The sequence below is a fragment of the Periplaneta americana genome, chromosome 8 (assembly GCF_040183065.1).
Source record: "Periplaneta americana isolate PAMFEO1 chromosome 8, P.americana_PAMFEO1_priV1, whole genome shotgun sequence".
NCBI lineage: Eukaryota > Metazoa > Arthropoda > Insecta > Blattodea > Blattidae > Periplaneta > Periplaneta americana.
Window position 1 is genome coordinate 148118158 of NC_091124.1, and position 13246 is coordinate 148131403.

The window sequence follows — 13246 nt, forward strand, 5'->3', positions numbered from 1 at the left end:
TTCGTAATTACAGAAAATTGTTTCGAAAGGAGTGTTTTTATCAAGTATTTTGTGGTCTGAAATCGTTATCAGTTGCAAATATTATATTTATAAATGTTGCTAATAATATTTTTGCTGGAAGTCAACCCTAAGACAAATATAACAAATCTGCTAACTTAAACGTCTAGCGTGATCATATGAACACAGCTCCTAGTGACAAAATGGCGTAACATACGAACGAAATATTTTTTGAATATCGTTGACAGAGAGCTAGAAACTTAACTCTTATGGTGGAAACATATTCGGTTAATTTTTTTTATTTCGGTGTTAAAGGTTTAAAACTAAGTACACAGGGAAAGTTATGTGATTCTGCAAAACATTGATGTCGAGATTTTCATTAATAATAAAAAAAAAATATCTCAGAATCTTTCTCATAGGAAAAATATGGTTTTAGACATGCTGTCTATATAAAATAATTTCTCTTGAACTTTCAGACGGACTTTATTCATACCAAATCTCTTAATACATATAAGTAAATGCGCATATAATATGTATGTATGTATGTATGTGTGTGTGTGTGTATGTGTGTGTGTGTGTGTATGTATGTATGTATGTATGTCTTCTACACAAATCTACACACTTTGGTCGATATTTACTAAAGTTTGCACATTTAACCTTCATAACCAGGAGAAAAACATAATCTACATTAAAATTGGACAAATGGATGTTAGGTTAATTAAAAAAAATAAAATAAATACGATCAAACATTCATATATAATACTAAAATCCAATCTTCTACAGTCAATTGTTCTTTATTATTTTCTGTTGTATTCAACATTGACTTTCACGAGGTCGTAGAAAAATTAAAATTATGTTTTATTTAATGACCCTCGAAACTGCCAAGGTTATATCAGCATCACTGGTGTACTGGAATTTTGTTCTGCAGGAGTTCTTTTACATGCCAGTAAATCTACTGACATAAGCCTATCGCATTTAAGCACACACACTTAAATGCCATCAACCTGGGCCAAGATCGAACCCACAACCTCAGGCATAAAATGTCAGCACTGTACTGACTGCGCCATCCAGGCCGACTCGTCCAAAAAATAACATGAAATTACATTGTTGATACATCATGAAGGCCAAAATCTAAACAGTTCATGCAATAAGTATCTTCATGCAGTCCAGGACCATATTATGAGTTTCTCGATTCAGTGCAACTAGCATTTGTAATGACCATATTAAAATAAAACTCAAGGACAGTCGCTCAAAGTTGCAGACAGTAACTTAGAAACTCTGTCAATTATGTAACTTGCTTGTGAGTGAACACACCTAAACATATTATATATATATATATATATATATATATATATATATGTATATATATATATTTATGCAATAGAGAAGAAAGCAATGAACTGTACGCATATCAAAAAGCAATTAAAGTATACTTTTATCATGTTCCGAATGTAGTATATGAATTTACATAAGCCCACTGAAAATAACACTGTATTAATTTTAATATATATATATATACACACACACTTACTTACTGGCTTTTATGGAACCCAGAGGTTCATTGCCGCCTTCACGTAAACCCACCATTGGTCCCTATCCAGAGCAAGATCAATCCAGTCTCTATCATCATATCCCACCTCCCTCAAATCCATTTTAATATTATCTTCACATCTATGTCTCGGTCTCCCCAAAGGTCTTTTTCCCTCCGGCCTTCCAACTAACATTCTATATGCATTTCTGGATTCGCCCATATGTGCTACATGCCCTGCCCATCTCAAACTCTGGATTTAATGTTCCTAATTATGTCAGGTGAGGAATACAATGCGTGCAGTTCTGTGTTGTGTAACTTTCTCCATTCTCCTGTAACTTCATCCCTCTTAGCCCCAAATATTTTTCTAAGCACCTTATTCTCAAACACCCTTAACCTATATTCCTCTCTCAAAGTGAGAGTCCAAGTTTCACAACCATAAAAAACAACCAGTAATATAACTGTTTTATAAATTCTAACTTTCAGATTTTTTGACAGTAGATTGGATGATAAAAGCTTCTCAACCAAATAATAACAGGCATTTCCCATATTTATTCTGTGTTTAATTTCTTCCCGAGTATCATTTACATTTGTTACTGTAGCTCCCAGGTATTTGAATTTATATATATATATATATATATATATATATATATATATATATATGTTCCTAATTATGTCAGGTGAGGAATACAATGCGTGCAGTTCTGTGTTGTGTAACTTTCTCCATTCTCCTGTAACTTCATCCCTCTTAGCCCCAAATATTTTTCTAAGCACCTTATTCTATATATATATATATATATATATATCTCAAAAAGTTGTTCATGTCCAACGTGTTATTGCGAAATTCTACCATGCTACCAATGTAGTATGTTAAGCATTGTGGAAAGAACACTCTCTTAATTTCTAAAATATAACTCTCTCAGAATATTATTCTTTAAGTTAAATAATGACTTCTTGTGAAATAATACTCTATCTGTATTCTGTACATAAAACAGAAAAAATAATATAATTAATATGTTCTGAATTTGTGATATATAATTTCTCAAGACATATTTTAAAAAACCAGATATAATATAAGCGGGCGTACAGCAGTCAAGGGGTAAAAAAATCTTCCAATATAAATTAGATTATATACAGTATACATTCATTTTTTGGCATTATCGCTGCGCCAGCCGGTGTAACAACTGGCAGATCAAAGAATAGGTTAACAGCAATAACAGACCTGTCGATTGCATACTGTTCTAAAACGATGTTGTCGCATCTTTTTCAAACTGCAGGGCATATAAACGAGAAACACGACTACTTTATAACTAATATTATATTATATATTATATTAAATAATAATACTTTTATGTTATCTAACTACATTAATTAAACAAATATGTAAATTACAGTTATTAATTACCTGACATCCTAGTTCTCATCTGAACTGCTTCCTTCACTGTCACTGTCACCTACGCTTAAAATGAACGAGTCTCTGTCAGTTTCAGAATCGCGAACAATATATTGGCATTCTATTTCTCTTGTCCTGTGAACACACTTTGTCCACAATTCCGAATTTATAAGTTCAACACATTCTCGTATAGTTCTGCATACACTGTCACTATGTGATGGAGTCACATTTCGTTTTCAAACTTCATGTTTTAAGCGTGCCCAAATAAGTTCAATAGCATTTAAATTACAGTGATACGGGGGGCAACCACAAAACCTCATGGCCGAAATCTCTTGCAATTTTGTCAATGACAAACTCTCTACTGATATTAGCTTCTTTTATAAGTTCAAGCAATACAGATATAGTGGGGAGTGGATTGGGTACTTCTAGATTGTGTTGTACCATGAAGCTAATAATATCATCCTTTCTTGTGGATCTATTTGGTAGTCTAAACTGTAGCCTGGAATGATAAGCAGCATTATCAGTTACAATTATACATGGAGGGTTTATTGGAAGATTTTTCATTAATTTATTTGTAAACCAGTCCTCGAAAATTTCAGAATTAATTTCATCATGTAAATCTGCTTTGAGTCACCTATATTTCTAGCTGAAAGGAACAAACAATTTGGAACCCAGCCGTCACTACTACCTGGGTGCAAAACCATAATTCGTTTTCCGCGAGATACAGGAGCATTGAATGCATATGAGCAACTCTCATCATCCCAACCTTTTTTTGGGGACATCATGGGTGTTATACCATGTCTCATCCAAAAATATAATTTTATGGCCTGCCGATCTTTTAGAACGAAGTGTCTTCAAATATTTGTACCTCCACGTTACTATTCTCGATGATTCCATTATCACGCGTCTTTTGTTAAGAATTTGGAACCTGAATCCTAACTTTTTCAATAAGTCTCTCAATGTTGTTTCTTTGTAGGAGAATTCACACTTGTTTCGAAGTTCTATTAATATTTCACTAACTGTTGGCGACTGTCCATTTTTAAAAAAATCATACACCGTTCGACGAATCAGATAGCAGGTGAAGTTATCAGCTTTTTCAAATTTCTGTTTTTTATTTTTACATTTTTTGGATGTTTTGGGACCTCTTTCTACAACTCTGCTTATGGCTTGCCTATTTAATCCAACAGCTTTTGCGATCTCTGTAATCAGTCCCTTGCCCAATTTATTACTTTTGACGTAGGCATCCATATTACAAATTATTTTCTGAGACAGTTTATTCAATGTCCCCATACATTTGCTACCTGTAATTGTTTTACTTCTACTAGTTGAAGGAACACACGCATTTACATTACTTTCAACTTCATCATCACCTTCCCACGGCCTCCACATCTTAAATATTAACACCAACTTATAACTTCCATTTGAAATGCTTTACTAAACTGAACGAAAATTTGTTATTAAAATGGCAACCTTGGCTCTTACTCCACGTGGACTTGATATGTACACATCAAAATTCAATCCTGGATTGCCATTGGCGGCAACAGTTTTTTTGTAGAATATGACTGGAGCAGTGGGACTAAAAGAACCACAATCACAAGCGACAAACAATGACTTATAAATATCAAAGCCTCGCTGGTCGTTACTCCAGCTGGCACGGCAATTTTATGATTGACAGAGAGATAAATTTTGTCTCATGATGACACCCCAACAGGTTCAGACTGGAACAAGGGAATTCCCCATTTATCATCAGCTGTCCCTGAAGTTCAAGTGAAAGCACACATAGACATGAAATTACGTGAAATGTATGTCAGCACAGCTTCAGCTCAATGTACAGATCTTATAATTATTTTATCTCAGGCTCTATGCAATGTCACATTTGCGGTGGAGAGGAAAGGAGATGGCAGAAATGTTGTAATGCTTTTTAATACAATGATGTCCATGACTAATATAAGTCACTTGAAATTTAATGGCCAGATAAATTGTAAGATCTGTAGAACACTGAATCAATGCTAAGTGGGCATATAGGGACCATGGGGTGTGTTTTTTGTTTTTCTGAACTTCAAGACAATGCTAACTCATTTAAAGTTTATGTGACTATAGTCTGTATATATTTTCGTTTGGTTTTATTTTGTTTATACTTTGATTTTAAATATATCTGAATAAATAAACAAAACTGTGTGTGTGTGTGCGTACGTGCGTGTGTGTGTGGTTTTTTTTTGTTTGTAATTATACTGTATGCTCCATTACATAGTAACACTACATACAATTCTTTAACTACTTTAAACTCTTTGAATTACAATTCGGATTAGGATTACGAATTAACTATTTGGATTACAATGGTTCAAATATCTATAAAAATGCGGTATTATCTTAAAAAATGTATTTAGTAAGTTAATTAGGATTGTTAAAGCAAGATCAAAAATAAAACAGAACAGAGACATGCTATAAAATAAAAATATACTATGAACAGGTAACGTAAGACATGAACAAAGAGAAGTTCATAAAAATGTTTACATGTAGGTAAATATAATTTACTTAAAAATTATGTCACATACTTTGCTTCTAATGTTTCATCACTCCCTTCCTGCAGGTTGAGATCAGCTTCATATTGGTCTAGGATGTAAGATGCAGCTGCTAACTGATGTCTTGCTTGAGAGAAAGCGTTTTTCTCCATAAAATATTGAGATAATGTGGCTGAATTCAAAGCCCAGTCTACAGGATCAAAGTCTTTACTTTCTAGTTGTCTCCTCAGTGTTGTATGGCAATATGCAGCAGATTTTAAATGATCATTCAAGTTACCATAGATTTGTGCTAAATAATATAATGTAAGAGTAAAGAGTTTCTCTAACATGTTCTCTGTATCAGGTTGTGGCATTTCAGGACTAGATGTTCGAAAGAGATCATGAAAGGAGATTGCAGATGCAGAGGACGATGGATCTTTTGTGAATTCTTCATACAATTTCTCTGCTCTTTCCAAATATTCTTTCGATTTCTCAGAATCAGCTCTTTCTGACCACAGTATTCCCAACTGATTCAATGCAGTCATCATAATAAGAATGATTTCAGGTTTAAGAGCGTATTCTGATAAGCTATCCACACAATTTGTAAGCTGCTCTTCTCCAGTTGAAAGCTCTTCAGTGTCAATGGAATTGAGTCCAAGATTAAGAGAAACTACTCCAAGCATTGCCTTATATTTTAAGTAATTAGAATCTTCTGAACCGACATCATCAAGCAGTTTTACCAAGATGGATTTCATGTCTGTCAAAATTCCACTTGCAACATACTTTGATCGATAAGGTTCAGTGACTGGATCCCTCTTACTATCTTCATCCAGTAGCTTTCGCACCTTATCATACTTCTCTTGAAGGTCCACTAAGACCTCCTTCTGTGTACAGTGTGTGCTCATACCACACAGTTGTAACAAAAGCACCTATAAAAAATAGAGAACATTATAATTAATAATGCTTAAAGTTCTTTATAAAAACTAGTGTATTTAAGTTTTTTTTTAAACATTGTAATAATCAAAATCTAAAGGTAAGAAATTTCATAAGCAAATACTGTAACTATATATATTTTTACTAACAAGGGATGTACTTGACCTCTAACACTCAGAACCGCACAAAAACATGCTTATAATATAAATCGCTCATAACAAAAACAATGGTATGAGAAAAAGAGATAACATTGTAATTAATAATGCTTGAAGTTCTTCATAAAAAGATATATTATATAAAGATTTATACTTAAAAGTTTTTTAAACGTTGTAACAGTGTCATAAAAAAGTTCTGCTTAAAATAATTATGATACCTGATCAAACTTTTTTTTTTACTGGCATTAATATTATTCTAAAATGTCATTTTACTAAGGAAATTCGAGAAAAATTAATAAAGAAAAATTCTTATTAATGAATAAAGAAATAGCAATTAAAAAACTAATGAATAATAATAATAATAATAATAATAATAATAATAATAATAATAATAATAATAATAATAATAATAATAATGAGTTTACAAAAACAAATAGGTGTTTATCTTTTTTTAGTTAAAAATAAAAGAAATGTAATAATTAATGTAAAACCAGAAATGGATGAGTAAAGCTTAGATAAGAAAGATTGATAGTCATAAGATTTAATAAGAAATAATTATACAAATATGTTTTATACAACATGAATGATTATGCTTGTTTTGTCTTATAGATATAGAATTGGGCAATGAAGGACTGTGGTAAGGAGAAACTGGAGGCAAGCCAGCATCTCTTTATAATGAATAGATATATAGAAACAAAAGTTCCAGATAAAATAGCTAAAATAAGGAGTAAAAGAAAGGAGTTATTAAATGATAGTAAAGCCACGGAATTAACAAACAAATTCAAATTCGGCAGATACGCATTTTCAGGACTAACTGATAACATTTTGGACTTACAAGTTATTTAGCAATCTTTTTTATTTCTAAATTAAATAGTTTTGAAGGAATGTCAAAAGAATATAGTGAAATTAAATTAAGTAATGAAGGCTTGCCAACTAGGGAGGGCTTATACAAACTGTATAAATATTTCTGTTGTGAAAGAGGAATGGAAGAAAATAGAATAATGATTTATATTGGCTGCACATTGTAGAGTTAAACGAGAAATACAACTTAAGCGAGTAAATAAATATTGAGATTTACAATAATCTAGAATGGTCGAATCTTGTACTAAAACTAGACGTAAGTGCAGGACAAGACAACATAAATTAAATATTTAAATTATAGAAATTGCGTTATCAAATTGTATATTTATTGTGTGAAATTACTAATTGTGTATAGATTAGTTTGGATTATTCAGTGTATGTACTATATTTGTGAACTATTAATAAATATCACTACTACTAAATATCACTACCGGTACTGACATTATAGTGTTGCACAGCTATTCAGTCTTCAAAGTGCAGGTATGGGATTTCAATGAAGTAGTCAAAGCAACTTGGAAATCAACAATATACACATCTGACTAAGGCAACTTTTTCACATCCAACATCACTTCCGCATTCAAGCAGTCCAATATCAAAAGCCACACTAACTACATTTTCAAATGATGATATTAGAATGTCAATGTCATAACCTGCCTTTTGCCAAGCATTTTGCAACATAGGCTTGTATTTTAGTGCAGAAAGTTAAGCGTATATCACAAAGTGATTAAAATTTGGTGATGAAATGGCGATCATATAACTCTGCTTGTTTGTAGGCTTACAAAATTAACAATCCTCATATAGAACCAATATTTACTAAAGAAGTACACATCAAGAGGTTGACAATATTTTGTTGTCTTCGGTGGCAATATTTTGAGAGTAACATCTTTGTTCTCAAATCTTTCATCTAAAAGAGTACGATCTTTATGACCTGACCAGGAATCACACAGCAATAGGCTCTTCTCACTTACATGTTCACCAAGGACTAAAGTTAGAAAACGTTTCATATGCTCTCTCGTCATTTTTCAACTTTTACTTGCCTTCACATGAATGTTTCGTGGACATGTTGCTTCAAGTTTCTTTGAAACATTTGAGTCAAAAGTGCCTTGTCTCTTGAAAACATCTATAAAGCTTGTTAGCTAATCTGCCACTCAATGATAGTGCTACATCAATTGTATAGCTCTGTGTAAAGTTATGCACAGACTGTAACACACCACTGTAATCCATGTTGAATCTTTTGTACACTACTTTTAACACTTGAATATAAATAATTGATTAAATGGCGATCTTACTTGTGTTAATTATGTAAGCTTGTGCGGCTTACAGCTGTTTCGGTGCTGCTTGACCCTAATCAAATCCTCAACACACAGATCAATTTCAGAACACACACACTATTTGACTCAACTCTTCATCACACGAATGCACCCACACAATAGGCAGCAATGTTGAGATGACACCGAGACACAGAAGACTCTAAGGATGGTGTCAAGTAGCACCAAAACAGCTGTAAGCCGCACAAGCTTACATAATTAACACGAGTAAGATCGCCATTTAATCAATTATTTACACCACTAGTTTTCTCTCCTCTGTGAGATAGTGTTACAAAGAAGACATTTCATAGTGTTCACAATGAAGACATTTCATAATTAAATTGACTTTTGTCACTATTCCAAACATTTTCTTTTTCCACACTCCCCTCTGTCAGATATCTGTTCATTTCCTCCACAAACTCTTGTGCCTTCTGACGAATACCACGATCTTCGTCTATGTCCTTACATGTGACGAACATAGTAATATGCGTGGAAGAAAAGTCATATTCAGCTTTAAAGTTGTTGATAAAAGTAATTGAAGCTTTAAATTGTCCAGGCCAACCACTTTAGACGCTTCTAATGACCACATTTTCAGATGCCAATAGTGAACTGTAGATGCATACGCCCTTGGCCTATCAAATTGTGACATTACTTACTCTTTTAAAGTTTTTAATTGTGACAGCCTGTTTCCCTCGAAGTCATCTGGATCTTGTCTTTTGCTAGTTACATAATTTAAAACTGCTTGATGCAGAAGTGATGTTGAATATGAGAAAGTGACTTTCGTCAGATGTGTAGCCTATATCGTTCAGTTTCACTTTGCTTTGACCACTTCATTGAAATCATCCCACATCTACACTTTGAAGACTGAATAGCTGTGCATTATCAGACCATTAGAAAAAAGTTTATTGTTCAGCTATTGTAATTATTTTGAACAGAGGTTTTTTGATACTGTTGAAGGGAAATGTACTATAGCAATATAGTCACGACAATGAAATATGTGTGGTTTTGGTCCTATTATATCGATATTTTGCTTCTTTGCATTACCAAAGTTATTCTCTTAGACCTTTAATAGGTTATCATTCAAATCTCTCTCGTGGTAAGATGCGCAGTTTTGCATGGGAATGACTCACACCATTGTTTTTGTGATGAGCGATTTATACTACAAGCATGTTTTTGTGTGGTTCTGAGTGTTCGAGATCAAGTACATTCCTTGTAAATGATTGCTTTTCCACGTATATGATGCTATCTAACAGCAAGAAAAACAAACACATAATCTCCTTATGCAAAAGTAAGCCTGATTTCCTGTTATTTCTATTTCAAACAATATTTGTAAACATTCATCGTGATTTTGTCTAAAGGCTTTCTTCTATCATTAATATGCCTTCATTTCATTACTCCGCCAAAATATAGACGCCAGAATGGACACAACAGCCTAATAATTCATGATAATTGGATGATGATGATGATGATGATGATGAAGACAATTAGAGCCAATTATACAGGAATACACAAACGCTCAATTCTGATCACAGTTCACTATGAAAGCCTAAAACCTCATATACAGGAATATCTTTAATATTAACCGATATGTGCCAAGCTCTGTCTGAAGCTCTAATCTAACCTAGAATACAGTACATCGTCATAAATGTCAGTATACAGAAGAATGCAATACAGTAGAGTCCCAATTATCCGGACTTTGATTAGCTGGCATTACGTGTTATCCGGATCACTTTCTTTTTAAGTTACAGTAGCGTATGTATATACAGTACTCAACAATAACAAAGTTTTTTTTAAGTAAATTACATATTGTACTATAATATGAATAAAAACTCGTTTATTACGTACATGTGAGTAATGTCTTCTACATTACTGCGTCCGACCTTTGTCCCTTTAAGATTACAGGATCAACAACCACATAGTGCTCTCAACCTCTGTATTATCTGGATTGCCCTTGGCCAATATAGTCCGGATAATCAGAATGTTACTGTATCTATGAACTAGGTATTACGAATTATATTTTAGGCGGAATAAAGACGTAAGTAACTACAGACTAAGAGGGCTATTATATTATTATTATTATTATTATTATTATTATTATTGTTGTTGTTTTTTTTTGTCAAACTCAAATTGTAGACAAGCACCACTTCATCTGTGATAGGAGTAGGCCTATGCCGAGGTTTGTGATAAGCTTAGAGAGGGTTTGATGAGGGGTTATCTAAGTGACAGGTGGAAGTTTGTGACTGGTAATTCTGAAGTCTGTGACAGGTAGCCCCGAGGTCTGTGATAAATAACTTCAAAGTCTGTTACAAATAGCCCTGGTGTCTATAACAGGCAGCAATTACTTCATGATGTGTGCTGCAATGATGCTTACTCAAATTCAAGTTTCACCTTATTATGGAGTAGTAGTAGCAAAGTAGTAGTACTGAAAATCTCTGCACGCACGCACGCACGCACGCACGCACGCACACACACACACACACACACACACATGCTTCACCAGCCAAGCCTGAGTAATATCACTGTAATGCGACAAATCTGCAATATTACAGCTCTGAGCACGATAATTGTTGTTTTGAATAAATTTTACAGTTGAGTTTTATGTTATTACTTTTATTGATAAGAGTGTTGCAACCACTGCAACATTTTCTATGTTCTTTATTTCACTTTTAAGTGTTCCCCCTTTTTTTTTGAAGTTACTAATAGCTACAATAATAATAGAATTTTTTTCTTTCCTTGAACTTCTCTATCAAAACAATGTTTGGCTTGTAATCTGTCTGCCATTATTTTTTCATCTCTTCACCCAAGTAAAATAGCCTAAGGCTGTGCTCTTGACAAGAACTGTAGGATTAGATTTAACACAGGAGGAATGTAGTACCGTAATAAGTTTAAGTTAAATGGTTTTTGTCAACTGATAATAGAAGTATTTTCCAAATTCGTTATACTTGTATATTCTTAGTATAATCAGTGATGGAAAAAGTCTGACATTCAGAAATGAAATGTTGAATAATTTTATTTGTGGCTTGGCAAACTCAATACATATCAAGCATCGGCCAGTCACCAGCTTCCTGCAATAGAGATCTAGGCCAAACACTTGTCCCATTAGGGTGTAAAAAGGATGATGTGTCAATCATAAGAAAACGTTGCAAATAATGTATGTGCTCTTGACCTATATTGCGGGAAGATGGACTGGCCAATGCTTGCTACATAGGTAGCATCGTTGTTGAATGATGAGTTTCAGAAATAAAACAGCATTTTTATGAAGACGAGGGAACAAAATCCTATCGCTTTATAATAAACACCTAAAACAAATCAAGAGTCGCGCCTAATATTAAATAAATGCTATTTTGATAAGTATCCACGACCATTTGTTTCCTGTAAAATGTTGCAAGTTAATCATATAAGGCTGTCACAAGATTGAATAGACCTCTAATATGTTATCATATTATTACTAAATAAAAGGTCATTGATTAAAACAACAGTCCATCAGTTTTAACATCTGATGATATGATTTTAGATACCTACCTGGCTTCTAGCTGAATCATATGTACTGTAAACAAAATAAAAATTGAGTACCAACACCAATTTCGCACAGTAATAAGGGTGGAAAGTTGCTGTAAAAGTGGGGGTGGCAGAGAGGTGTAGGCAGGTGGAATCGCTCCGTCGAGGAGGGACAGAAAGCAACAGGGACAACACATACACTTCATTTCTGAGCGTTTCCTTATTGTTCACAGAAAAAAACGAGTTATCCTAAGATCGAATTAGTAACTGGTAGAATAGGTTACCTAGTTTAGACTTTTGGTATGCTTTGCATAATATATTCACAGTTATCTTAAGAATACGTCCTTTCTTTCTAGGCATACCAAAGACCTAAAATAACCTAACCTGTCACCGATTCGACCTTACGAAAACTCGCTTCTTCTCTGTGCTCAGTAAGAAAACGCACATAAAAGAGGTGTATATGCTGCCCCTTTCTGCCACTTATTTCTTCCACCTCGACGGAGAGATCCTGCCTGCCCCGACCTGTCTACCAGCCCACCACTTTCAAAGAAACTTTCCACCCTTATTTCGGCGCGAAATTGGTATCGGCACTCACCCAATTACTCTTTTGTTTCGGTACTAGTAGTCAAGTACATTTGTACCTTAAAGTGATAATGCAATTGTAAAGAATTATCACAAAATGAATATGATTGTCCTAACTCTTTCAACCTAATAGTGATAATAAAGATAGAGAACTTAATTTGCAATAAAACCTCATAATTTTCCATACGTAAATGATCAAATTCAGCACTCAGCAATGATTCATACTGAACAATATGTTAAAACACATATATTTCATTTATAGCACATTTGCAACGTTATTTTAGTCATAACTTGACAGTTATCTACATTCTCAAAAGGAATTTTCACTAAAGCAGTTATGCCTTTTGATTTACTGCACAAACTACAAATATGTTAACTACAGAATACTCATTGGCTATAAACACAAGATAAGTATAATACGAATCATTGCATTGTATTATTAATTTTTTCGAAATATACACAGTTCAAATTTATTTGTCTGTGGTTTCAAA

General features: G+C 33.4%; 1 protein-coding gene across 11 annotated transcripts in view; it reads right to left on the bottom strand.

Annotated features, from left to right (window-relative positions):
- Positions 1–13246, bottom strand: part of LOC138705137 (KIF-binding protein) — a 92063-nt gene that overhangs the window by 78709 nt on the left and 108 nt on the right. For 7 of the 11 annotated variants that reach the window (XR_011333637.1, XR_011333638.1, XM_069833795.1 and 4 more), the window contains exons 1-3: positions 12769–13245; positions 12198–12222; positions 5474–6348 (exon numbers count right to left, since the gene is read on the bottom strand). Coding sequence is in view for 9 of the 11 variants with exons in the window: in XM_069833795.1 (XP_069689896.1) it covers positions 5474–6324 (851 nt within the window). In the remaining 2 variants the exon portion in view is untranslated. Of the gene's footprint in view, positions 1–5473; positions 6349–12197; positions 12223–12768; position 13246 lie in introns of those variants that run through there. The other 4 variants (XM_069833791.1, XM_069833790.1, XM_069833792.1 and 1 more) reach the window with 4 other exon arrangements.